Raw genomic sequence first — 27,860 nt, 5'->3', positions numbered from 1 at the left:
GCAGACCCATTGAAATGAATGGTTCCCCATACGGTCCGCAGAAGAAAAAAAAAACGGAACGGAAAAATCTACACCAGCCAGACAGAAATGTCAGAAGCTGCAGATATGTAGAGGATTACAGGCCTGCTCTGATTACACACTGGGTATTGCCACAAGAGGGCGTGAAAGTGCTTTCCCTGCTGCCCGATAAAGAGGCTCTCAGAGCCTACTTCAGAGCAGTTTACCTCTTGGAGAGAGATGGTTGACAGCTAGACATGCCTCTACAATTCCCTCAAAGACATTTTACCCAGTTGACATTGCACTGAGAGAAGCAGGATGGTTGCGCTGATGAATTGCCGCTCTGACCGATCTTTTAGGAGGTGTTGGGAGCATGCACACATGAAGAACAGGCTCCAGCTGTCCCAGACAGATGATGGTGTGATCCACCATCCAGACACTGGTGGCCTCTTAATGGACTCCTTTTGCTAAGGTGTAACGATGTGTCCTGTCATTGACGGGCAGCATTGCCTTCGTTTGCAGTGATGTCAAGTATGAGAAACCTAGACTGCTGCGATGAATCCAGGTTCTGGTTAGGATCCAGTCAGGTTGGACTATGGAGGTCTTTTTTTAGCAGGATAATACAGCACAAGGCACCAGGAATGTCTCCTCCAGATTACAACCCTTTCTGGGCGGTCACCAGATTTATCGTCAGTCCAGTATTTATGGGACCAGCTGTGACACCATCGAACAAGTGTGCAGGATCTCGCAGGCAAATGTGTCGCAGGATACCATACAGAATCTGTAAGCCTCAATGTCCAGCCGTATCTCATCTTGTATCCAGGCTAGAGGCCGTATCTGATCTCGTATCTAGACTAGAGGGTGTATCTCATCTTGTATCCAGGCTAGAAGCTGTATCCCTTTTAGTATACATTGCATTGCTAAGTCCTAATTAAAAACTGGTATTATACTCCAGAGCTGCACTCACTATTCTGCTGGTGCAGTCACTGTGTACATACATTACTTATCCTGTACTGATCCTGAGTTAAATCCTGTATTATACTCCAGAGCTGCACTCACTATTCTGCTGGTGCAGTCACTGTGTACATACATTACTTATCCTGTACTGATCCTGAGTTACATCCTGTATTATACTCCAGAGCTGCACTCACTATTCTGCTGGTGGAGTCACTGTGTACATACATTACTTATCCTGTACCGATCCTGAGTTACATCCTGTATTTTACTCCAGAGCTGCACTCACTATTCTGCTGGTGCAGTCACTGTGTACATACATTACTTATCCTGTACTGATCCTGAGTTACATCCTGTATTATACTCCAGAGCTGCACTCACTATTCTGCTGGTGTAGTCACTGTGTACATACATTACTTATCCTGTACTGATCCTGAGTCACATCCTGTATTATACTCCAGAGCTGCACTCACTATTCTTCTGGTGCAGTCACAGTATACATACATTACTTATCCTGTACTGATCCTGAGTTACATTCTGTATTTTACTCCAGAGCTGCACTCACTATTCTGCTGATGGAGTCCCTCTGCATATACATTACAGGAAATTATTACAATTGAGGTTTTCATTTTATGTTTTATAGAAGAAACTCTTTACACTCTGTACAATCTATTATCTTTGTGGGCCTTGAAGTGTTCAGGTTAACAGAGGGCGCTATAGAGTGCCGTCAGGTGTCCACAGGCTGCTTTATGGCCGTTTCCAGGCTGGGGTCACCGCAGGACACTTGGTGGGGTCGCACTTCTTCTAGGCTGCGCTCTTGTACACAGGAATGGTTTCGTTAATAATTTATCAGGATTAATTCCTATTCAAGCAATTTCCCACATAGAAAGCTGGAGGCACCACAGTCTGTCGGCAGCACAATGGGTTAAACATCAGGTCCCCGGGGTCCTCAGTCAGGGACCCTTCCAGCTGCTGACCCGACCGTCCGGGGTGAAGGTCACTGTCCCTATTCTATTTTTTCTTTTTTTTTGTAATTTTTTTGCTTTTAGGTCTTTTCGGGGGTGGCTGGTTGGGTTGCGGCTTTGGTTCCTCCACTTCTATGGCCGCTTTCTTGGTGGCACTGTGCTTCTGAAAGACGTCTTCGGTGATGGGTTCAATGATGTGCCCCTGCATGGTAATCACCCGTGGGGTCGTCAGCTTCTGAACGGCCCGCTCAGTATTCCATGTGCTGCCCACCGGGGCCCGGATGCTGCTCTCAAAGTGCTTCCGGCTGTTAAAGGGGAACGGCAGCTCATTAACCTGGAGGACAGAAGAAATTCATGAAATGTTAAGAATTTAATTGCATATTCTCCATTCACACCCAGAGCTGCATTCGAAAGTCTGCTGCTTTCCTTTTAGGAAGCGGGAACCCCGTCATTGCTGCCCCTTTTGGACCCGTCTTTCTATGGAATGTTCTATACCGTTTTGCAGCTCGAGCTTCCACCAGATGCTTTACAATAGTCTTATGGAAAAAAACCGCTACATCTCCCAGAATGTACTGGAAACGCTGGAAATCCTGCGACACCGATCTATAAATAATCCCACCTCATCTGGTCATGACCGTGTTAATTTCTACTCCAGTCACAACCAGAGCTGCGTTCACAATTCTTCTGCTGCTCATTTGCAGTCAGACAGCACTTGGGTAATTTAAAATAACTTAAAGGGATGCTCCTTTAATTTCAGCACAGTATCCCCGAGGGGGTTACAATACTGCCATAGAAGCAATACCCGGGCTAGCTTCACTGTCTGAAGGGGCTGTTACAAGAACTGAAACCTTGAGGCTAGTGTGAACAGAACCTAATCATTATACATAACGTGAAGAAGAACTGTGAATGCAGCTTTGGAGGTGACTGCAGTAAAAGATATCAAGTTCCTTATAGATCAGTACTATACAGTTCTTTACCATAAAATACAGAGTTAATGTGTAAAATGGCTTGAGGGATCGGGGTACAGTATTGGGGGCACCCCCAAAAATTCACAATTTCACATAGACATTGAATATCATCAATCATCCTTTATCATAGTCATCCCCAGGAGACCCCCGTCCTCCTCCGCACCCACCTGATGGGCCGCAGCCAATATATTCCTCTTCTCGTTTATGATGACATTAGAAAGGCGCTCGTCTTTCCGTGGAGGCGCAGGGGGCGCTTTAATAATAAACCTAAAAAAATAAAAAATAAAAAAATAAAAAATTCATTCATTAACCAACTTTAACTAGTGGATAGAATTTCACCCTCCTGCAATTTTAACTAAACCTGGCGAACCCTAAAGCAGCCTGATCCGACAGTGCGCAGAAGCAGAACCATTTAGCACGGGGGGTTTCCAGCTGTAAAAGGCGCAATGCGGTAAGATCAGAGCAACTTCTCTCCAGTAAGCGAAGGGTTAACACGAGATACATTTCCTTCCGTTCTGTCGCTCGTTACCCTGAACTCACCTCTATTTCATTAATTACAAAAAAAATATATAGAATAAAGTGTAATAACGTTGCAGTCAGTGTGCTCGCTTCCCCTGAGCGGTGGCGGCGGCGTGCTAACTGGAGCGCGGCGCAGACCATCCCGGCACCGGCACAGGGGACTCTCTCCAATTTACACTCCTCAAGTCATTTTCAAAGCAAAAACCCAAGCGTCAGCAGCTTCCGCGCTCCCCGAAGGGCTTCCAAGAACAAGCAATATTCATATCACTGTGCGCCCCGAGGGGGGAGGAAATCACTTGCTTTAAATATTTTAAATTTTTGAAAAAACAACAAAAATAAATAATTTCCTTTTAGATTCCGTCTCCAACACTAACAAAACAGCAGCAAATCAGGCAGAGAACGGTCGCGGACAACTCCTCCGGGGGGCGGGATAGGTTTTACTGACGATGGTCTACAAGGGGTTAATCTATGACTACTAATGATTACATGAGGCGGCATCCTCGGGGCGAGAGCACGGAAGAGAGGACCATCGCAAAAAATACAATAACTAACTGGGAACTGGAGGGAAAAATAACTAAAAAAAACATATGGCGGACTCCCCTCCTGCACCGCGGCCGTCCACCCGACGTACCGCCACATCCTGCGGTAAGGAGGCCAGTTAGGATGCAACGGGTTCAAATGTTTAACATTCTCCTATTTCTTACAAGCTTGCACAATGTTGGGGAGAGGTCCGTGTCGGAGCGCCTCTTTAATCTACTGCAATACTTCAATGTAGAGACTGCCATAAAGCGCAATCTTTTCGGCGCACTTTTTACGGGACACTTACTTGCGCCGCTTTTTCCTGCTGACTTTAAGGTCGGTCCCGCCCCACTCTCCCCAGCCCGGCAGCACCAGGCTGAGGTCTTTGGGCTTCGCGGCTTTGGCTGCGTCGCGCTTCTCTTTCAGGAAGTCGCCGATGACATCATCACCGGCGAACGCTTCTTGGATTATCAATTTCTGACTCGTTTCGGCATCATCGTCCATCTAAACGTGCAACGGGAACACAACGGCACAAGGGGTGAGGTAGGTCCGTCCGTCGGTACACTTACAGTTTGGGTGCTGCAGAATTTTCTGCCAGGAGCCCAGTGCAACCTTCCCCCCTCCCCCCGTACCGGCAGGGGGCAGCAGCGAGGGGCGTGACCCTGCGGCTTAAAAAGGGAATCTAGGAATGTTCTGAACGCAGCTCTGGATGTGAATGGAGGAGATAAGTATTATATCTTCAGAAATGGTCTTTAGGACCAGGAACCCTCCTCCTCTGTTATGTGCCACTGCCCAAGGTGACCTACCCCTTTAAAAATTCCTACTCACCTCCTCCTCTGCCTCCACTGTAGTGGGCAGCAATGGCGCCTGCACCGGTCGCGCCTTAGTCGGCAGAATGTCCTTAGAGTCGATGAGTTTTGATTTCTTGGATCGCTTTTTCCCGGTTGGTTGTGAGGTCTTCTCCGCCAGCTTCTTGGGGGTCCTGTCCCGAGGAGTGATCCCCTCATCCAGCAGCTCCTGTTCCCCGAGAGCCGCGAGATCTTCCAAGGTGCGGTTCCTCTCCAGGCTCTCTAATAGTACGGGACCCTCTTCTTCCTCCTCGGTTCTGTCCTGCTCCACCTGCTCCTCAGCCGTCACCGGCTCCTCCTCCTCCTCCTCGGCCGCCATGTTTTCCTGCGCTTGCTCTTCTTTCTTGTTCTGGTCTAGTAACCTCTGGAATAGCGTATTGAACTGCGACACTTCCCGGGCGCCGTCCTCTGCCGCGCTGTCCGCTACCGTCCCTGCTTAAGATGGAGAAGTTTAGAAAGGTGGCGACAAATCTACAGAGCGTCTGCTGCGTGTGCGAATGAGGCCTTCAAGGAAAGCACGGATTTAAAATCGATAAAACGTTCTGCAACTTTCCAATAGGCTTTCAACACCTCTGCTAGATGGCTTTGAATGAACACATGCCAGGGACTGACAACTTGCACCAATGTAATGCTTCTCACAGCTGAGGGTCTGTTACAGGTGCATAGAGACCTTCAGTTATAGCTTTTTTCAGAATTATCTATTCTTACTCTATGTTGCAATGTTCCTCTGTTATTCCTCCTGGAAATATTGAAACAAATAATTGACAATGACAAAAATGTTTTTTTTCCAGCTCTTGTCTAAAGTGATCATCACTGGAAGAACATCGCCTCCGAGGGCGAGAGGTAAAAGGTCCCTCAATGGTGCAAGCCGTGAAAGGAAGGAGCGCTCCGGCACAGGCAGCACCGATTGGGCAATGATGAGCAGCGCAGAGACACCCTGCCCCCCAACCGCTAACACCCAGGTGTCAATATATTCATACATTTCCAAGAAGAGTAACAGAGGAACTCAAAGAAAAGATGTTCCCGCATTGGGGGGGGACGACACAAGAGATGTGTAAGGAGAGATCTGTGGACCTCACCCATCAGCAACCTCTGGCAGGCAAGACATGGTGAAGCTACAACTCCCACAGGATTGGAGAATGGAGTGTGCTGGGAGTTGTAGTTTCACAACAGCTGGTTGCTCACCCCTATGGTGGTCCATATCCGAGACGGCCCTGTACTGGTCACCTCGCCACCGGCAGGACCTGTACCCACCTGGCTCTGGGCCCAGTTCTTTGCGCAGGCGTCTTCTGCCCTCGAACTCGTGCAGTAATGCCTCTTCCTCCGATTCCTCCTCCTCCTCCTCCTCCTCTTGCTCGTCGGTCTTGGCATTCACCTCTTCTTCCACCTGCGTCTCCTCCTGGGTCTCAGGATCCTTTGCATCGTTCCTCAGCTTTCCCGTCATCCAGGGGTTCGCTCCTTCCAGACTCATTTGTGCCTCATTGACAAAGTCCGGGATGATCTCCTCCACCTTCTCCTCCTCATCCTCGGACACGACCACAACTTTCCTGGTTAACTCCTTGTTCTTCTGCAGCTGCTCCTGCATGGCTCTGCGCGCCTAAATGATAAAGATGGAGGCACATGACTGACCAGATAACAAAAGGTATGGGAAGCAATGCCTCTCCTGAAATACTTTGTGCTGCTGGGAGACGGTCACCTACCACTATGTAACCTCACACAAAGAAAACTCCTGTTTGAAAATCCTCTGTGCTGCTGGGACCCTGCTCCTTCCACTATGTAAACCTCATCCAGTGACCTTCACAAGATCAGCACACTCCTGTGCTGAAAACCACTGTGCTGCTGTGGACCCTGCACCTTCCACTAGGTAACTCTCATCCTGTAACCTCCACAAGATTAGCACACTCCTCTCCTGAAATCCTCTGTGCTGCTGAAACCCTGCTACTTGCACTATGTAACTCTTAGCCTGTGACCTCCACACGATCAGCACACTCCTTTCCTGAAATCCTCTGTGCTGCTGGGAGGACCCTGCTATTTACACTATGTAACTGTCTTCTTGTGACCTCCACAAGAGCAGAACACCCTTCTCCTGAAATCCTATGTGCTGCTGTTGCCATTCCCATTACTGATCCCAATACTGCACAGTCACTTTCATGGTTTCCTATAGTCGCTTGCATTTTCTGATGCATCAAGACTCAGCAGTCGGCCCCCGGTTGTACAGAACACTGCTCCCCGGACCTAGAGGACACACTCACCCCTTCATCATATTTGGCAATAATGGCCTTGGATTTCGCCCACTTCCCTTTGTTCTGGTGCTTGAGAGACATCCGCTCCTGGAAGAGAAGACAAGAGTCAGGACATATCCCTGGACGACCCCCAGAACAACCACCGGCCCCCCAAACACCCAACCCCCAGTCACCCGCATCCTGGCTTTCTCCAGCTTCTCCAATTCTTCCAGGGCCGCATCTGGATTAAACTTCCGCAGCTCCTCAAACTTCTTCAACACTTCCTTCTGTCTGACTTTCTTTAGCAGCCTGTGATACCTGGAAAGAGCAGCAGAATAGTGAGTGCAGCTCTGTAGTATAATACAGGATGTAACTCAGGATCAGTACAGGATGAGTAATGTATGTACACAGTGACTGCACCAGCAGAACAGTGAGTGCAGCTCTGGAGTATAATACAGGATGTAACTGAGGATCAGTACAGGATAAGTAATGTATGTACACAGTGACTGCACCAGCAGAATAGTGAGTGCAGCTCTGGAGTATAATACAGGATGTAACTCAGGATAAGTAATGAATGTACACAGTGACTGTACCAATACTGTACCAATACCAATACTCGCCTCTGTGTCTTTAATAAAACTATGACTTTACGTCATGAAATAGGAAAATCATTTAGTTTTACAGCAAGACACGGAGGCTTCGTATTGCAAGTTCAAAGCCCGTCAATGATTGAAGCAAACAAATTAGGTGGAGGACGGAAATAGAACTCCCTGAACGTGGTAACATTGGACCAATCAGCCAGACGCATAACATCCTCTAATCTGGCTCCCGACACCGCCAAGGCGGTGGCAGAGGCCCCACGCGCAGAATGGGCCGTGAAGACCGACGTGTCAACACCCGCTAATGACATGACCCATTTAAGCCAGGGTGCTAACGTGGGGCTAGAAACCGGTCCAAAAGGATGACGAATAGAAATGAACAGCTGAAAACTGGCCGGAGACCGATGCGCCAGCGTCCTGGACTCGTACTCTTTAAGGCACGCCACTGGACATAAGATCGGAGAGGCAGGAAAACTGGGGTAGGACACGAAACGTATGCTGGTCTTCGTTCGACGCGAGATGTTGAAAGTAACCCCCTCTGGGGTAAAGGAACGCGCGTCGTGATCAAGAGCCCTCACATCCGAGACCCTCTTGCACGAAATAAGGCAAAATAACGCCAACAATTTAGCTGACAATTGCCTAATTGTGAGGTCAGAGTTCCCGGGCCAGGAGGTCAAGAAGGTAAGGACCAGGGACATGTCCTATGTAGTGGAAAAACGAGGACGCGGGGGGCGAGAAAAACGAGCCCCCCTTAAAAGGCGAGAAACCGACGGATGTTGGCCAGCCGCGACGCCCTCCAAGCCCGCATGGGTAGAAGAAATAGTGGACCTAAAAAGGTTAATGGTCCGATATGCCTTCCCCGCCTCAAAGAGAGAGGTGAGAAACTCTAGCAGGTGGGTAACAGGTGCCGAAACGGGATCCAAGTCCCGTTCCACGCACCAGTTAGCCCAAGTTCTCCAGGCTGCCCGGTACGACTTCCTAGTGCCGGGAGCCCATGCACTGTCCAATAACTGTCGAGTTGCTGCCGAAACTCCCTCGAACGATCCAGGTGTCCGGAGATCCGGCATGCCAGCAGCCGCAGGGATCCGTCGAGTAGAAGGGGATGTTGCAGACCCAGAGGGCTGTGGAGGAGATCCGATCGGGACGGGAGAAGTACAGGAATCTCCACTAGAATCCTCAGCAACGAGGGGAACCAGACCTGAGACCCCCAGAACGGTACCACCAGAACTAGGTCCGCCTGCTGACTAATCACCTGCAAGAGTGTCCTCGGAATCATCGAGAATGGGGGAAACGCGTACAGGCGGGATACCGACCAATCCTGGAGGACCGCATCCACTGCTACTGCTTCCGGGTCCGGACGCCAGCTGTAGAACCGGGTGAGCTGTCTGTTCAGCCGTGAAGCGAACAGGTCGATAGACATCGGACCCCACAATTGCGAAATTGCTGAGAAGACCAGAGGATCCAACTGCCAATCACTGCCATCCGATAGGTAGCGCGAGTTCCAATCCGCCTGAACGTTGTTCAGCCCCGGTAGGTACTCCGCCTGGACCATGTTGTCTCTGGATAGGCAAAATGTCCAAAAGTCTTTGGCCAAACGAGCCAACGTTGCTGAGTGAGTACCCCCCAAACGGTTGACATACTGGACTGCTGATATATTGTCCATACGTAACTTGATGCATGCGTTGGCGATCCCGTTGGAAAAACTCTTCACCGCGAAAGATCCCGCCAGGAGCTCCAACGCATTGATGTGCAGGAGGGACTCCTCCGCTGACCAGGGGCCCCCCGTGGACACACCATTGCAATGGGCGCCCCAACCCTGGAGGCTCGCATCCGATTCTATGGTCAACTCTGGCAGGGAGCCGAAAATCGCCCTGCCGTTCCACGCCTCCAGATTGGCGATCCACCAACTCAACTCCTCTCGGGCCTCCGAGTCCAGGACCACCGCGTCCGCAAATGATGCACCGGTCCGAAGATGGGCGATCTTCAGTCGCTGGAGCGCCCGGTAATGTAACGGGGCTGGAAACACCGCCTGGATGGACGAGGCTAACAGACCGATGATACGGGCCAGATGACGCAATGAGAGATGGGGTATGAGGAGTGCATGTCTCAATTCTTTGCGGATCGCCCGCAACTTTGCCGTCGGCAGACTGAGGGACTCAGAGAGAATCCACCGTGAATCCTAAGAATTCCATCCTCTGAGCCGGGATGAGGCAGGACTTCTCTACGTTGAGGAGGAATCCGAGATCTGACAGCAAATCCGACGTCCACTGGAGATGTTCCAGCAATCCCACCCTGGATTCGTGCATCAGAAGGATGTCGTCCAGGTAAATGATTAGGCGGACGCCCCGAGTCCTCAACCATGACACGACTGGACGCAGCAACTTGGTGAAGCACCAAGGAGCTGAAGACAGTCCGAATGGCAGACAGGTGAACCTCCAGACCTCGCCGTTCCACCTGAACTGGAGCAGGTCCCTGGAGTGAGTGGCCACTGGGACCGTCAGGTAGGCATCCTTCAGGTCCAGCTTTACCATCCAGTCCCCAGGAACTAACAAATCCCGAAGAAGATGGATCCCCTCCATTTTGAAATGCCGGTAGCGAACTACCGCATTCAGCGCGCGCAGATTGATAACTGGCCTCATCTGTCCACCCTTCTTCTGGACAAGGAAGATATTGCTGATCACAGCCCCGCGTGATGGGGACGCTCGTTCGATCGCCGGCTTCTGTCTGAGGGAGCTCAACTCCGCGTCGACCAGAGCGCAATCTGGGTGTGACAGGGGGACAAGTGGCGGGGAGGGAACAAGGTAGGGAGACCCCGTGAGCTCTATGTGAAATCCCTTGACCGTGGTGAGGACCCACGGGTCTGAGGTAATGAGACTCCAAGCGTGGGAAAAGAGCTGGAGTCTGCCCCCTACACAAGGCACCATAGAATCCCCGGTCTGGGGAACCCTTACCCAAGGGTCTGCGATGGTTGGGGTTGCCCCGGAAGGAACGAGAACGCCACTGATTTCCTCTGGAGGCGAAGAAAGGAGACGGGTTACGTTGCTCCTGGAAGGATGGACGATGTCCACCAAAGCCTCTATTTGCTCCACGGGCCTGGAAACTAGAACGGCCAGACAGGCGGCCCCTACCACTGCCGGCCCGATGAGAGACCCGACCCTGAAATACTCTGCGCATCGAGCTCTGGGCCTTGTCAAGCGCAGTAAAGGTGCCCACAAAACGACTCATGTCCTTAATGAAAGACTCGCCGAAAAGGAGGCCCTGGGCTTCCTTTCCCGCTTCAGTGAGCGCTAGATTAGCTAGTTTCGGGTCTATCTTGAACAAGATTGACTTGCGCCTCTCAATCGCCACTGCCGTATTGGCGTTACCAGTAAGGCAAATGGCCCGCTGGGTCCAGCCCCGTAATTCCTCGGGGTCTATTTGGGATCCCTCATTCCTAGCCGTCTCGGCCATCTCCAAGATCTTGGTCAGTGGACCAAGGATATCTAGAATTTTGTCCTGGCAGCTGCGGAGAGCTGAATCCAGGCCCTTCTTTGAGTTCCAGACAGTCTTGGCCAGAAATTGCGCCATCTTGGGGTCAACTGTTGGGGTGTCACACACCTTATTGGGTACTACTGGTCTGGGACACTCTGCCCTGAGCTTATTGCGTGACTCGCGGGTAAGCGAGTGACGGACCCAATGCTCTAAGTAAGCCCCCGCATGGGGAGAGGGGAGCCATTCCGCCGAACGCGGGTGATGTAAGGACTCAGGGTCGAACATGGGTTCTCCTGAGTCATCTAATACGACCTCAGAACGGTCAGCATAGCTGGAGGACGCCACATCCTTGGCAGAGGAGGCCGCCGTAGCGGAAGTAGAGGGGCCCTGAATCGGGGGGGTGATATCCTCCTCTGCCCCGTAATCCATGTCTGCAAATGCCTCCTCGTCTGAAGCTCTGTCAGAGTCAGACAGTTCCGGTAATTGCGCTCTGGCGCATTTCCATGTCCGCGCCCGTTCTGCCTGGCGGGAAGAGGCCCTTTTCCGTGAGCTAAGCACGGTCTCTGGGGTGGCAAGATGCGCACCAGTCACAAGCTCCTGTGTCGCAGGAGGGTCATTAGAGGTAGGCTGCGGTGTGGCAATGGGGTCCTGCAAAGGTACAGTGGGAGGTGGGACGGACAGAGCCTGGGTAATGGTTTGTGAGAGAATGGATGACATGGAGCCCATGGCTGCCATGATTGCATCCGATACAGAGCGCTGCAGTGCCAGCGCCTGTGCATCCACCTCAGTGGAGAGACGTCCCTCAGAGGGGGAGGGGGGCCTACTGGCCGTCTGAGGGGGAGTAGTAGATGACATCCCTAAACTGGTCAGATTGAACAGCACACCGCACTAATATTAGACCCAGAGGGTGGGAAGAGGTCACCTGAGAGAAGCGCTGCAGTGTCAGAGCAGGGGAGCAGGAGCCGCCGACCGAGCCGTGTGTAGTGGCCGAATGTCTGGAGGAAGCAGGAAGTGTTGTAGCTCCGCCCCCAAAAGGCCCGCGAATCGCGGCAGCCAATCGCAAGATGGCCGCCGAGATCTCGCGGCCCCACCGCTCCGGGAGCGTCAGGGATGGTATGGCGGTACAAGGGGACAGAGGGCCCGCCCACCGAGCACCGGGAGCCGCGCTACCATACCAGATGGTCCAAAAGGGTAAGAATTAACCGAGTAGGGTAGTGAACTCTCCCTGGGAAGGAACAAGCAAGGGGGGGCTAAGGGAAAGCGTCCCTGGGAGCAACTAGCGCGGTGATAAGCGCAGGGGACTAGTGTAGTCGCCCCAACAGGGGCAGGTGTACAAAAACAACAAATAGGAGCGCTGCAGGCAAGCAGGGTTAGTCACCCTGGGATACACAGCGCACAATATACACCAAACATCAATGACATAAGCAAGGAAGAAGATGTACTTAACTTGGTGGCAGCAGCAAAGAAAGAGGAAGTCACAGAGGAAGAGCGGCCTATTATAGGGGCCAGTGGGGAGGGACCTTGGTTGCTATGGTTCCTTGTATGTAAATTGTTTTCTCTTTGCTGCTATTGGTGGTCAGTAAAGAAGGAGAAAGCAATACGAAGCCTCCGTGTCTTGCTGTAAAACTCAGGATCAGTACAGGATAAGTAATGTATGTACACAGTGACTGCACCAGCAGAATAGTGAGTGCAGCTCTGGAGTATAATACAGGATGTAACTCAGGATCAGTACAGGATAAGTAATGTATGTACACAGTGACTGCACCAGCAGAATAGTGAGTGCAGCTCTGGAGTATAATACAGGATGTAACTCAGGATCAGTACAGGATAATTAATGTATGTACACAGTGACTGCACCAGCAGAATAGTGAGTGCAGCTCTGGAGTATAAAACAGGATGTAACTCAGGATTAGTACAGGATAAGTAATGTATGTACACAGTGACTCCACCAGCATAATAGTGAGTGCAGCTCTGGAGTATAATACAGGATGTAACTCAGGATCGGTACAGGGTAAGTAATGTATGTACACAGTGACTGCACCAGCAGAATAGTGAGTGCAGGTCTGGAGTATAATACAGGATGTTACTCAGGATTAGTACAGGATAAGTAATGTATGTACACAGTGACTGCACCAGCAGAATAGTGAGTGCAGGTCTGGAGTATAATACCGGATGTAACTCAGGATCAGTACAGGATAAGTAATGTACGTACACAGTGACTCCACCAGCAGAATAGTGAGTGCAGCTCTGGAGTATAATACAGGATGTAACTCAGGATCAGTACAGGATAAGTGATGTATGTACACAGTGACAGCACCAGCAGAATAGTGAGTGCAGCTCTGGAGTATAATACAGGATGTAACTCAGGATCAGTACAGGATAAGTAATGTATGTACACAGTGACTGCACTAGCAGAATAGTGAGTGCAGCTCTGGAGTATAATACAGGATGTAACTCAGGATCAGTACAGGATAAGTAATGTATGTACACAGTGACTGCACCAGCAGAATAGTGAGTGCAGCTCTGGAGTATAATACAGGATGTAACCGAGGATCAGTACAGGATAAGTAATGTATGTACACAGTGACTGCACCAGCAGAATAGTGAGTGCAGCTCTGCAGTATAATACAGGATGTAACTCAGGATCAGTACAGGATAAGTAATGTATGTACACAGTGACTGCACCAGCAGAATAGTGAGTGCAGCTCTGGAGTATAATACAGGATGTAACAACGAGGAATAAAAATGTACTTTATATAATGAATTATTACTTTTTGCTTTTGATCTTCTTTTCTCTTCGTGCTTTGGCCTCATAGTAGGACTGGAGGGCTCTTGCTTTTTGGAGCTCTGCTCGGCGCCGTTTGGCCTAAAACAAGACACAGGTAAATCCTCCTCATCCTCTCCTCTCTCAGCCTGCTGCACCCTGCATCTGCTCTCACCTCCCCTAGGCTCATGGCTTTCAGTGATGCTTCCTCCATGGGGGTGAGCAGAGGATCAGTGATGGGCTGTTTGTTTTTATGCAGGATGCTGAATATCTCCATCTCCAGCGGAGTGCTCGCCTAAAGGGAGGACACACAGGATTTAAGGGTCAGTCCCCGGATCTTCACAATAGACACTGATGACCGGGAACAAGAGCGAAGTTACACAATAAATAATAAAAACAAAACGGTGTGAATATTTTTGAAACAAACCATAATGTTAAGTGTTGGAATTAGTATTCTTATTACACTTTGCTTTTTCTTGCATCTGTAACAGCAGGGGGAGGGGGGGGGGGGCAGGGGGGAGAGCCATAAGAAAAAAAATTTGAACAGCATGGGGCCTTGTAACAGGTATGAAACAGGGAGCGCCATAGCAAGTTGGCAACCGCAGGGGGCACCATAAAAAAATAAAATAATATGGAACAGCAGGGGGCGCCATAGCCAGTATGGAACAGCAGGGGGCGCCATAGCCAGTATGGAACAGCAGGGGGCGCCATAGCCAGTATGGAACAGCAGGGGGCGCCATAGCCAGTATGGAACAGCAGGGGGCACCATAGCCAGTATGGAACAGCAGGGGGCGCCATAACAAAATACGGAACAGCAGGGGGCGTCATAACTAGTATGTAAAAGCAATCTCTAGACCTAGGGGAAATTGTTCTAAGAAAAAAATGTCATCATTGGACTAGCCCTTTAAATAACACTGTCACTCAGACCCCCCCAGCAGACAGATCTATGAGGTCTACGCAGTGTCACCCACTTTCCACCCCGACATGGTGTCCTCTATGGGCGCAGGTTTTAGCGGCTGGTCGTTGAGGGGGAAGACCAGCCTCTCCGCACCTCGATTCTCCTTCACTACGTTGTCCCACTTGGAGATCTCTTCTGACGTCCTTTTATAGGAGACGACTCTCTGGATCTGTAAGAAATGAAATACATTCAGAGGGAATTGTCTACAGAGCAACTGCCCGACTTCTACTACAGGTGAGGCAATCGCTGAACAGACAACTGCGGCGCAGAGGGAACGGCCGGACAAGCCGGAGGCGAAGATATTCGGCATTTGTTATCAATGCCATTCCCTAGACTACCTCTATGGGAATTGTTTTTTTTAACCCTTTTGCAGGGGCTCCATACATGGGGGGGGGGGGGGGGGGGGACCTGCTCGCGGCAGTCGGGACCAGACCTAGTGACTGCGGCATCTGAACAGTTAGATGGGGGAGGGGGTCTCTGCGCCCCCCGATCACCCCTCTGACAGGGTGTAATAGGATACTGCAGTATATAGTCCCCTTGGGGGACAGAAAAAAAAAGGCTACATTAAAATACATAAAAACACAAATATATAAAAAAAAAATATAAATTAACCCTTTTTTACTTTTCCATCTTTGTAGCCGTGAAAAAGCTTGTTTTTGTGGGACAAGTTGCAATTTTTAATCACACTATTTTGGGGTACATAACACTTTTTGTTTGCTTTTTATTTCGGTGGAGACCAAGCAAAAAGCGATTTTTTTTATGGCGGATAAATTACATGATAAATGTAAAGTGTGAGTCGTTACAGACGCGGCTATACCAAATATGTGGAGATTTAATTTTTGCAATTTTTTCAATAAAAAAAAAGCCCCCCCCCCTTGTAATTTATTATAATTATGTTTTTTTTTTTACCATTTAATAGTCCCATAATAAGAAATATTTCAACTGCTTCTCAAATACAATGCACTATTCCTATGGTGTAATGCATTCTAATGTCAGTGCTATGCTGACATTGACCAGCAGGCTGCGCCAGAGAGCCACAGCCTGCTGGGAACCGCTGGAGGCAGGCATGGGGCCTTCATTAGACCCTGGCCCGCCTGCAATCTCATTTGTGGGGTGCTGATGGGACAAACAGGGAGTCCGCTTCCTCTGTAACCACTTACATGTGGCGGGCGCCATTGCCTGCAGCTTGTAAAGGGTTAAACAGTTCAGCTTGGCTGTTATGTTACAGCCATGCTCTCGCTCTTAGCGACCACCGTAAAAGGTGTATGGGTGGTCACTAAGGGATTAAAACAGGATTTTATTTTTATTTTTAAAAAGTATTAAACCATGCCGATGAAGGGAAAGCGGGGAATTTTAATGCAATTAAGACCCGACGGGGTTAATTAAGACCTGCTGCCGCGGGACTTTACATTTTAGTTGCATTGCGACCGTAAAAAAAACAAAAAAACAGCCCTTTGAAGAGGAGTTTACGGTTTCATGAAATTGCTGACCTGTTCTCAGGATAGGGGGGGGGTCAGTATCAGACTGGGGAAGGTCCGGTTCCATCAGCCGTGTGAAGGGCTCCGCACTAGAGCGAGCGCCGTGTTCTCCGTTTACCTGCGCGCTGTCTGTAGCGGCTGCGCAGTGCAATTACCACTGCTCATACCATTGAAGTGAACAGGACGGAGGAGCTGGAATTACACTGCACCACGGGTACAAGGCAGACAGCGCGCAGGGAAACAGAGGACAGGGCATCAATGTCATGTAGCCGGAACACCCCTTTAATGCATACATTCCCCAACACTTTCAAGATCTCTGCTTGCTGTCTCATCCTGACCTAATACTTCTCACAGAAGAGGCTCTGCTACAATTGTATCCACAGGAACAGATCTGTACAGCTCATCAGTCTGTGTGTGTGTAAACAAGCACAGTCCAGTCACTGACAGCAAGCAGAGACCTGAAAAATGGTAAGGAATGGACACAAAAAGATGCAAAATTTTACATTAAACGTTGAGTAAAGGGGTGCTCCGGTAATAGTGCCGGCAGCCAGAGCCCCGACAGCTCTGCTCCTCCGCGCTGTTTGCACCCGGCGGCGATGTGCTGCTTGTCACCAGCGATTGGCTGGAGCGCTGCATGTGACCAGCGCGGAGAAGCAGAGCAGGTAAGTGCGAACCTTCTCCTTCAGGGCGCTGGATGCGGGAACAAGCTTAAAAAAGTACATTTTAGGAGAAAAAAACCCTTAAAGGGGTTCTGCAGTTCGCTTGAACCTCTGGATAGATCATCAGCATCTGACCGGCGGGGGTCCAGAGGATAGATCATCAGCATCTGACCGGCGGGGGTCCAGAGGATAGATCATCAGTTAAAACAAACTGTAGAACCCCTTTAACCCCTTCAGGACAGACCACAATTTCTAGATTTTTCTAAATCTATGTGCTATTCTTTTTTATGGCTCCCCCTAGTGTTGGAAGGAGGTGGGACAGGCGGTATATTATAGACAGTCTGCAGCCCCCATGGCGCACACACGCCGGACGCACCTTCTGCGTCTCCTCCTTGCTGAGCGGCAGCTCCACGCTCCTCGTCTCCTTCAGCTTCGTTAGCTGCTTCTTCACGCTGGACAGAGGGGTCACCTTCTTAACGGAGTCGATGAGATCCGTCAGGTTTATCTTCTCGCCAGCGCCTAAAAACAAAACAAAAATAATTAAAAAAAATAAAATTTGAATTACAGAATGGCAGAGTACGGCGGCAGCGGCCCAGGAAAGCAGGGTCCGGATATATAGTGACACAGCTTTCCTAGGATCCTGACAGGCTAATCAGCCTCAGTAAACAGGAAGGAGGTTAAGCATGCATGGGATAGGCATAAGGCCATCCTTCATATAAGATAGGACCAGGGGCTATCCATAGTATTCAGTATATTGGGCAGACTGGATGGGACACATTCTATACGGGAGTGGGGGAGGGGATCCGACACTGAACTGACACTTCAAGATCCGACATAGCGGTTGTATTACAGCCGAGAAATATCCCAGGAGTAGAGAATAAATCCGGAGCTCTGGGACTCGTCGTCACCCAGCTTTCCTGGAGGCCAGAATAGCACAGCGGCTTCATTATTATTGGGGTTGTCACCCAGCTTTCCTGGAGGCCTGACTAGCACAGCGGCTTCATTATTATTGGGGTTGTCACCCAGCTTTCCTGGAGGCCTGACTAGCACAGCGGCTACTTATTATTGGGGTCGTCACACAGCTTTCCTGGAGGCCTGACTAGCACAGCGGCTACTTATTATTGGGGTCGTCACACAGCTTTCCTAGATGCCTGAATAGCACAGCGGCTTATATATTATTGGGGTCGTCACCCAGCTTTCCTAGATGCCTGAATAGCACAGCGGCTTCATTATTATTGGGGTTGTCACCCAGCTTTCCTGGAGGCCTGAATAGCACAGCGGCTTCATTATTATTGGGGTTGTCACCCAGCTTTCCTAGATGCCTGACTAGCACAGCGGCTTCATTATTATTGGGGTTGTCACCCAGCTTTCCTGGAGGCCTGACTAGCACAGCGGCTTCATTATTATTGGGGTTGTCACCCAGCTTTCCTGGAGGCCTGACTAGCACAGCGGCTACTTATTATTGGGGTCGTCACACAGCTTTCCTAGATGCCTGAATAGCACAGCGGCTTCATTATTATTGGGGTTGTCACCCAGCTTTCCTGGAGGCCAGAATAGCACAGCGGCTTCATTATTATTGGGGTTGTCACCCAGCTTTCCTGGAGGCCTGACCAGCACAGCGGCTTCATTATTATTGGGGTTGTCACCCAGCTTTCCTGGAGGCCTGACTAGCACAGCGGCTACTTATTATTGGGGTCGTCACACAGCTTTCCTAGATGCCTGAATAGCACAGCGGCTTATATATTATTGGGGTCGTCACCCAGCTTTCCTAGATGCCTGAATAGCACAGCGGCTTCATTATTATTGGGGTTGTCACCCAGCTTTCCTAGATGCCTGAATAGCACAGCGGCTTCATTATTATTGGGGTTGTCACCCAGCTTTCCTAGATGCCTGACTAGCACAGCGGCTTCATTATTATTGGGGTTGTCACCCAGCTTTCCTGGAGGCCTGACTAGCACAGCGGCTTCATTATTATTGGGGTTGTCACCCAGCTTTCCTGGAGGCCTGACTAGCACAGCGGCTACTTATTATTGGGGTCGTCACACAGCTTTCCTAGATGCCTGAATAGCACAGCGGCTTATATATTATTGGGGTCGTCACCCAGCTTTCCTAGATGCCTGAATAGCACAGCGGCTTCATTATTATTGGGGTTGTCACCCAGCTTTCCTGGAGGCCTGAATAGCACAGCGGCTTCATTATTATTGGGGTCGTCACACAGCTTTCCTGGAGGCCTGAACTGCCATTCTGTCTGGTTGTGCACCTCTCAGGCTGGATCAATCCACAGTTTGAACTGCAACGACTGACCTACTGGTGGTCACCCAGCTTTCCAATGAACAGATATAACTAAGAATAGAACAGAAAAGGAGACAAACACAGAGAACTCCGGCTCTACCTTCAGCGCTGATGCCGAACTCCGACACCTGGAGGCCGGCCTCCGTCCGCTCCGACAACTTCTTCCTGCAACAGACACAATGTGGACGCTGAGGACATGGGGGCAGCTTTCGCGCCGTTTATCTGCTGCGCAAACTCAATGGCACCGGGGACTGTGCTGCGGGTGCGCCGACGACAATGTGATCGATCTGCCGTCCGCTGGATCGTTTGTGAGAACGATCGCAAGAGCGACATGAGACACGAACCAGCCAATCGGGGGGTCAGAGTCGCTCTCTGCGGAGAGCACCATCAAAATATAAAGGTAAAGCAAGGGTGCCATCTGCACCTATGTGAAGAACAGAACCCCACATGTAAGTACATGCTAAAAATGACCAACACCAATGGTTAAAAAGTACCTACAGCTTCACTGGAGCAAAGTGAAAAACAAAAAGGCCTCGAGACAATATATAGGAGTATTCCCCCCCCCCCAGCACATATATAATACGACCAAGAAAGGGGTACAGAACGGGTCAAGCACCTGAATCAAGAATGACCTGCTGACCAGAGATAGAAAGTCAAAGAAATAAAATGCAACATAATAATAATGAAGAGAACACAAGACCCGAGATAATCAAGAAAACGTGACATCAAATGTGCAAATATATAAAGTGCTAGAAAACAATGGACGGAGAACTAGGAGGAGACCTCTTTCTGGGTGCTGTGAGGCTGAACCCCATGCGTATCGCCGCCATAGGTTGTGTGCGGCTTCATCAGGGGTAATATGCAAATAAACACGATCCTTTGTTTAGCCCATAATCAGACAAACGTATAAAACACGGGATTAATCAAACCGCGTAGCGTCCACTGCACGCGCTCGAGGCGGAGCGTGGGAGAGACAGGAAGTGTGCGATGGCCAAAATCGAAACAAATATGCACACAGCGCATGCGCCAGTGAATGACGGCGCGTGTGTAAGGAGTGCATTACAGAGATGCATCAAGGGAAGAACGACAAATATCTCGCCGATTTCTTATTTGCATTTTATTTAATTATTTTTTTAGCATGTGTCCTATATAGACAGATAATTTACCATATTGATGTTGCCCGCCCACTGAATATATTTGCAGATGACCCCTGATGAAGCCGCACACAACCTATGGCGGTTCAGCTTCACTGCACCCAGAAAGAGATCTCATTGTTCCAGGTCCTATGTTTTCCAGCACTTTTTATATTTGCACATTTGATGTCACATCACGTTTTCTTGATTATTTTATTTCTCGTGTTTTCTTTATTATTATTATTATTATAATATTGTATAGAATTATTTCTTGGACTTTCTATCTATGGTCCGCTCATTCAGCCGTTCTGTACCCTTCCTTAGTTGTATTATGTATGTGCTGAGGGGGGGGGGCACTCGAGGCCTGTAGTCCTTTTTGGGTTTTTAATTGTTTTTAGATTTGATCCAGTAAAGCTGTACATACTTTTAACCATTAGTGTGCCTCCATTTTTGGCACGTACTCACATCTGTTTTTTCTTTCATGTTCCTGACGGGGCGGCCGGGCGCGCATTCTCTATGACAGGCAGCCGCTGCACTCCCTATGGCGGCACAGACCTTTTCTTGCCGTCCAGAGCAGAGATGGCGTCCAGAAGCTTCCGATGCCGGCGCTCCGCATCGCTGTCCTCCTGGAGGAAGAGGAGAACATTGTCAGATAAGTCTATGAACCCCCTGTAAGTTATGAGCCTCCTCTCTGTAGTTCAGGCTGCGGCTCCACATTTCACAGAAGGAGGAGGAGGAAGCATAAAATCTTGGTCCGTACCTCGTCCTCGCTGGCGCTCACTGGAGGCTCCGTCACAAAGAGGCCCTCCTCCTCCATGGTGATCGGGGTCTGGAGGCTGCGGCTGAAAACAAGGGTCACATCTCCGGTCACTGACAGGTCAACACCATCTCAGATTACCCCCCCCTTACATTCCTGCCCCCCATGTTCAACAGTCTGTTAGACCCCCTCGTGCCTGACCGTCGGCCCACGAGACCCCCCCCCTCGTGCCTGACCGTCGGCCCACGAGACCCCCCCCCCCTCGTGCCTGACCGTCGGCCCACGAGACACCCCCCCCTCGTGCCTGACCGTCGGCCCACGAGACACCCCCCCCTCGTGCCTGACCGTCGGCCCACGAGACACCCCCCCCTCGTGCCTGACCGTCGGCCCACGAGACACCCCCCCCTCGTGCCTGACCGTCGGCCCACGAGACCCCCCCCCCTCGTGCCTGACCGTCGGCCCACGAGACCCCCCCCCTCGTGCCTGACCGTCGGCCCACGAGACCCCCCCCTCGTGCCTGACCGTCGGCCCACGAGACCCCCCCCCCTCGTGCCTGACCGTCGGCCCACGAGTCCCCCCCCCCTCGTGCCTGACCGTCGGCCCACGAGACCCCCCCCTCGTGCCTGACCGTCGGCCCACGAGACCCCCCCCTCGTGCCTGACCGTCGGCCCACGATACCCCCCCCTCGTGCCTGACCGTCGGCCCACGATACCCCCCCCTCGTGCCTGACCGTCGGCCCACGATACCCCCCCCCTCGTGCCTGACCGTCGGCCCACGAGACCCCCCCCTCGTGCCTGACCGTCGGCCCACGAGACCCCCCCCCCTCGTGCCTGACTGTCGGCCCACGAGACCCCTTGGGCACAGTTATTTTTTAGAGCACTATCGGGGTCAAATTGGTGCAAAGTAGACCTGGCTTAGTTGCCTATAGCAACCAGATTACACCTTTTATTTTGGACAGCTCCTTTGCTATGGGCAAATAATGCCAGTTCTACTTTACCCCAGTTTGCTAAATGGCTCCAATAATTATTGATGGGGAACTATATCTGTGGTGTCTCCCTGAAAATACTGTTTTTGCAGTATAGTATTGGTGCTGACAGCGGGCAAAGTATGGGGGGGGGGGGGCAGGGTGGGCCGTTCAGGAGGTCGGGAAGATGATGGAAAAGTAGAAACTGCAGAGATGAGAGATGGCTGAAAGAAATCATCATGGCGGCCTGGACTGAATGGAGAAGATGAGCAAAGAGAACATCTACATCAGAGGAGACGTCACTGGACGTAAGAGGTGGGGGGGAGGGGAGCAAGGGGGGCACTCCACCGCAAGGGGAGGAGGGAGTAAGGGGGAACTCTACTGTAAGGGGAGGGGGGAGTAAGGGGGCACACAAGGGGGAAGTAAGGGGGCACTCTACTGTAAGGGGAGGGGGGAGTAAGGGGGCACACAATGGGGGAGTAAGGGGGCACTCTACTGTAAGGGGAGGGGGGAGTAAGGGGGCACACAAGGGGGAAGTAAGGGGGCACTCTACTGTAAGGGGAGGGGGGAGTAAGGGGGCACTCTACTGTAAGGGGAGGGGGGAGTAAGGGGGCACACAAGGGGGAAGTAAGGGGGCACTCTACTGTAAGGGGAGGGGGGAGTAAGGGGGCACTCTACTGTAAGGGGAGGGGGGAGTAAGGGGGCACACAAGGGGGGAGTAAGGGGGCACTCTACTGTAAGGGGAGGGGGGAGTAAGGGGGCACACAAGGGGGGAGTAAGGGGGCACTACTGTAAGGGGAGGGGGGAGTAAGGGGGCACACAAGGGGGAAGTAAGGGGGCACTCTACTGTAAGGGGAGGGGGGAGTAAGGGGGCACTCTACTGTAAGGGGAGGGGGGAGTAAGGGGGCACACAAGGGGGGAGTAAGGGGGCACTCTACTGTAAGGGGAGGGGGGGAGTAAGGGGGCACACAAGGGGGGAGTAAGGGGGCACTCTACTGTAAGGGGAGGGGGGAGTAAGGGGGCACACAAGGGGGGGGTAAGGGGGCACTCTACTGGAAGGGGAGGGGGGAGTAAGGGGGCACACAAGGGGGGAGTAAGGGGGCACTCTACTGTAAGGGGAGGGGGGAGTAAGGGGGCACACAAGGGGGGAGTAAGGGGGCACTCTACTGTAAGGGGAGGGGGGAGTAAGGGGGCACACAAGGGGGGAGTAAGGGGGCACTCTACTGTAAGGGGAGGGGGGAGTAAGGGGGCACTCTACTGTAAGGGGAGGGGGGAGTAAGGGGGCACACAAGGGGGGAGTAAGGGGGCATTCTTGCTCGGGTGTAAACACAGTAATGGGGCGGAGTTAGGGTACTTTCACACTAGCGTTATTCTTTTCCGGCACTGAGTTCCGTCCTAGGGGCTCAATACCGGAAAAGAACTGATCAGTTTTATCCTAATGCGTTCTGAATGGAGAGCGATCCGTTCAGGATGCATCAGGACGTCTTCAGTTCAGTCCTTTTGACTTTTCAGGACGGAGATAATACCGCAGCATGCTACGGTTTTATTTCCGGAACGCTTGCCCTTTTTCTTGGCATTTTTTCCCGTTGACATGCATTAATGCCGGATCCGGCACCGAGTGTTCGGGCAAAGCGGATCCGGCATTGCAGTCTGCGCAAGCTCAGACCGCAAAAAATGTTTAAAAAAAAGTGCCGGATCCGTTTTTCCTGATCACACCGGAGAGACGGATCCGGCATTTCAATGCATTTGTCAGACGGCGTTTTGGTGTCAGTCTAATGAAACTGAGCCAAACGGATCCGTCCTGACTTACAATGTAAGTCAATGGGAACGGATCCGTTTTCACTGACACAATATGGTGCAATTGAAAACGGATCCGCCCCCCATTGACTTTCAGTGAAAGTCAAAACGGATCCGTTTGCATCATCATGTACAAAAAAAATTAATTTTTCTTCTTCATGGTAATGCAAATGGATCCGTTCTGAACGGATACAAGTGTTTGCGTTAGGCCTCATGCACACGACAGTATATTTTCACGGTCCGCAAAACGGGGTTCCGTTGGTCCGTGATCCGTGACCGTTTTTTCGTCCGTGGGTCTCCCTTGATTTTTGGAGGATCCACGGACATGAAAAAGTGAAAAAGAAAACTAAGTCAAGTTTGCATTGAAAATGATAGGAAAAACGGACACGGATCACGGACGCGGATGACAATCTTGTGTGCATCTGTGATTTTTCACGGACCCATTGACTTGAATGGGTCCGCGAACCGTTGACCGTGAAAAAAATAGGACAGGTCATATTTTTTTCACGGCCAGGAAACACGGATCACGGATGCGGCTGCCAAACAGTGCATTTTCCGATTTTTCCACGGACCCATTGAAAGTCAATGGGTCCGCGAAAAAAAAACGGAAAGCGGCACAACGGCCACGGATGCACACAACGGTCGTGTGCATGAGGCCTTATAAGTGCGGATCTGTCTGTGCAGATACCAGACGGATCCGCACCTAACGCAGGTGTGAAAGTAGCCTTAGGCCTCTTTCACACTTGCGTTGTCCGGATCCGGCGTGTACTCCATTTGCCAAAGGTGCCCGCCGGATCCGGAAAAACGCAAGTGAACTGAAAGCATTTGAAGACGGAGCCGTCTTCCAAATGCTTTCAGTGTTACTATGACAGCCAGGACGCTATTCAAGTCCTGGCTGCCATATTAGTAGTGGGGAGCGGGGGAGCAGTATACTTACAGTCCGTGCGGCTCCCCGGGCGCTCCAGAATGACGTCAGAGCGCCCCATACGCATGGATGACGTGATCCATGTGATCACGTCACCCATGCCCGTGGGGCACCCTGACGTCACTCTGGAGCGCCCGGGGAGCCGCACGGACGGTAAGTATACTGCTCCCCCGCTCCCCACTACACTTTACCATGGCTGCCAGAACTTTAGCGTCCCGGCAGCCATGGTAACCATTCAGAAAAAGCTAAACGTCGGATCCGGTAATGCGCCGAAACAACGTTTAGCTTAAGGCCAGATCCGGATCAATGCCTTTCAATGGGCATTAATTCCGGATCCGGCCTTGCGTCAAGTGTTCAGGATTTTTGGCCGGAGCAAAAAGCGCAGCATGCTGCGGTATTTTCTCCGGCCAAAAAACGTTCCGGTCCGGAACTGAAGACATCCTGAACGGATTTCTCTCCATTCAGAATGCATTAGGATAATCCTGATCAGGATTCTTCCGGCATAGAGCCCCGACGACGGAACTCTATGCCGGAAGACAATAACGCAGGTGTGAGTGTAAAATATAGTTTCCCCTCCATCTACAGGTTGTGAGGTGCGGTCTGTGCCCCCCATAATTTTCCCCAATCTGGGATACCCCACAATCCATACACCACAGTCCCTGGATGTGAGACCCCCACACACACCGCAGTCCCTGGATGTGAGACCCCCACACACACCGCAGTCCCTGGATGTGAGACCCCCACACACACCGCAGTCCCTGGATGTGAGACCCCCACACACACCGCAGTCCCTGGATGTGAGACCCCCACACACACCGCAGTCCCTGGATGTGAGACCCCCACACACACCGCAGTCCCTGGATGTGAGACCCCCACACACACCGCAGTCCCTGGATGTGAGACCCCCACACACACCGCAGTCCCTGGATGTGAGACCCCCACACACACCGCAGTCCCTGGATGTGAGACCCCCACACACACCGCAGTCCCTGGATGTGAGACCCCCACACACACCGCAGTCCCTGGATGTGAGACCCCCACACACACCGCAGTCCCTGGATGTGAGACCCCCACACACACCGCAGTCCCTGGATGTGAGACCCCCACACACACCGCAGTCCCTGGATGTGAGACCCCCACACACACCGCAGTCCCTGGATGTGAGACCCCCACACACACCGCAGTCCCTGGATGTGAGACCCCCACACACACCGCAGTCCCTGGATGTGAGACCCCCACACACACCGCAGTCCCTGGATGTGAGACCCCCACACACACCGCAGTCCCTGGATGTGAGACCCCCACACACACCGCAGTCCCTGGATGTGAGACCCCCACACACACCGCAGTCCCTGGATGTGAGACCCCCACACACACCGCAGTCCCTGGATGTGAGACCCCCACACACACCGCAGTCCCTGGATGTGAGACCCCCACACACACCGCAGTCCCTGGATGTGAGACCCCCACACACACCGCAGTCCCTGGATGTGAGACCCCCACACACACCGCAGTCCCTGGATGTGAGACCCCCACACACACCGCAGTCCCTGGATGTGAGACCCCCACACACACCGCAGTCCCTGGATGTGAGACCCCCACACACACAGCGCAGTCCCTGGATGTGAGACCCCCACACACACAGCGCAGTCCCTGGATGTGAGACCCCCACACACACCGCAGTCCCTGGATGTGAGACCCCCACACACACCGCAGTCCCTGGATGTGAGACCCCCACACACACCGCAGTCCCTGGATGTGAGACCCCCACACACACCGCAGTCCCTGGATGTGAGACCCCCACACACACCGCAGTCCCTGGATGTGAGACCCCCACACACACACCGCAGTCCCTGGATGTGAGACCCCCACACACACCGCAGTCCCTGGATGTGAGACCCCCACACACACCGCAGTCCCTGGATGTGAGACCCCCAGTCACCTGTCTGGAAGATACCATCTCTCCCATATCCACCTCCCCCTCTCCAAGTTGGTGTGGCACTACAGGTCCCAGTACTCTCGGGCAATGACACGCTCCCGGCATGCTGGGACTTGCAGTCCGCTGCCTGCGCTCTTGCAGCCGCCACTCACCCTCTTTTCCTGGCAGGACTCATCTCTTCACCACCATACAACACGTGGGCCTCCCGCCGTAAAACGAATCCACTTCCTGCGCTGCCAAAACTGTCGCGCTATCCCCGGCATCGCTGCCCTCACAGTGACGCGCACCACGTGACCCTCCCGCTGCAGAGACCGCAGTGTGCAATGGTGGAAAGTGACCGCACGATGGCGCCAAGACACCGCACTGAGAACATGAGCTCGATCTCTTGTATTACCAGTATGAGATGACAGAGGGCGCTGCAGTCACACACCGGACACCGAGGGATCTCCAGCCATAGAGTAGTGTTCACACAGACTGCGGCTCTGCTCCCAGGGAGACATCATCATCATCATCATACATCTATTCTTTCCCATCACCTTTTTACAGGATCCTGTTTTTTTTCTTCTTCTTTGATGGATCAGGAGAGATGTGAACTCCCCCCAGGCCTGGTTCGCACTGGTGTTAATGGTTCCAGTAACTACCGCGTGCTGCGCGTGAAGTCCGTCCGGCCCCATTTACTATAACGGAAACTGACGGAGATCCGGCCGCAGCATTAAAACCAGTGTGAACCAGGCCGAAGCCTCAGTCACACGTCAGTGTTCGGTCAGTGTTCGGTCAGTGTTCGGTCAGTGTTCGGTCAGTGATTGGAGCCTCCACAGATGTAAGGTATAAGGCCTCTTGCACACAAACGTATTTTCATTCCGTTTCCGTTCAGTTTTATTTTTTTTGCAGACCGTATACGGAACCATTCATTTCAATGGGTCCGTAAAAAAAACGGAACGTGTCCTATTATTGTCCGCATTACGGACAAGGATAGGACTGTTTTATTAGAGGCCGGCTGCTCCGTTCCGCAAAATACAGAATGCACACAGACTTCATCCGTATTTTTTGCGGATCCGCTTTTTGCGGACCGCAAAATACATACAGTTGTGTGCAACAGGCCTAAGGGAGAGACCTGCTCCTGTTCTGTGTT

At 51.6% G+C, this 27,860-nt stretch overlaps 1 protein-coding gene across 2 annotated transcripts; it reads right to left on the bottom strand.

Moving 5' to 3' along the window:
* Nucleotides 1-1,606: 1,606 nt before the first annotated feature.
* Nucleotides 1,607-26,996, bottom strand: UTP14A (UTP14A small subunit processome component). Of its 2 annotated transcripts, XM_040405141.1 has the most exons (15): nt 26,881-26,996; nt 21,107-21,188; nt 20,902-20,972; nt 19,314-19,378; nt 17,298-17,440; nt 14,798-14,953; nt 14,002-14,121; nt 13,834-13,928; nt 7,187-7,310; nt 7,023-7,100; nt 6,025-6,367; nt 4,751-5,202; nt 4,230-4,426; nt 3,052-3,151; nt 1,607-2,250 (listed from the first exon to the last, which is right to left on the bottom strand). In XM_040405141.1, exons 1-15 carry the CDS (start codon nt 26,901-26,903, stop codon nt 1,963-1,965), a joined length of 2,337 nt encoding a protein of 778 aa, XP_040261075.1. In that variant the 5' UTR covers nt 26,904-26,996; the 3' UTR covers nt 1,607-1,962. The 2 variants fall into 2 exon arrangements, with proteins under 2 accessions (XP_040261075.1, XP_040261076.1); XM_040405142.1 differs by lacking the exons at nt 1,607-2,250; nt 3,052-3,151 and having other exon boundaries at nt 4,252-4,428; nt 4,742-5,202.
* Between the last annotated feature and the right edge of the window lie 864 nt (nt 26,997-27,860).

Source organism: Bufo bufo, chromosome 8 (genome assembly GCF_905171765.1).
Source record: "Bufo bufo chromosome 8, aBufBuf1.1, whole genome shotgun sequence".
In the NCBI taxonomy this organism is placed as follows: domain Eukaryota; kingdom Metazoa; phylum Chordata; class Amphibia; order Anura; family Bufonidae; genus Bufo; species Bufo bufo.
Note: the sequence above shows the minus strand (reverse complement) of the source record. Positions and strands in the feature narration are given on the sequence as shown.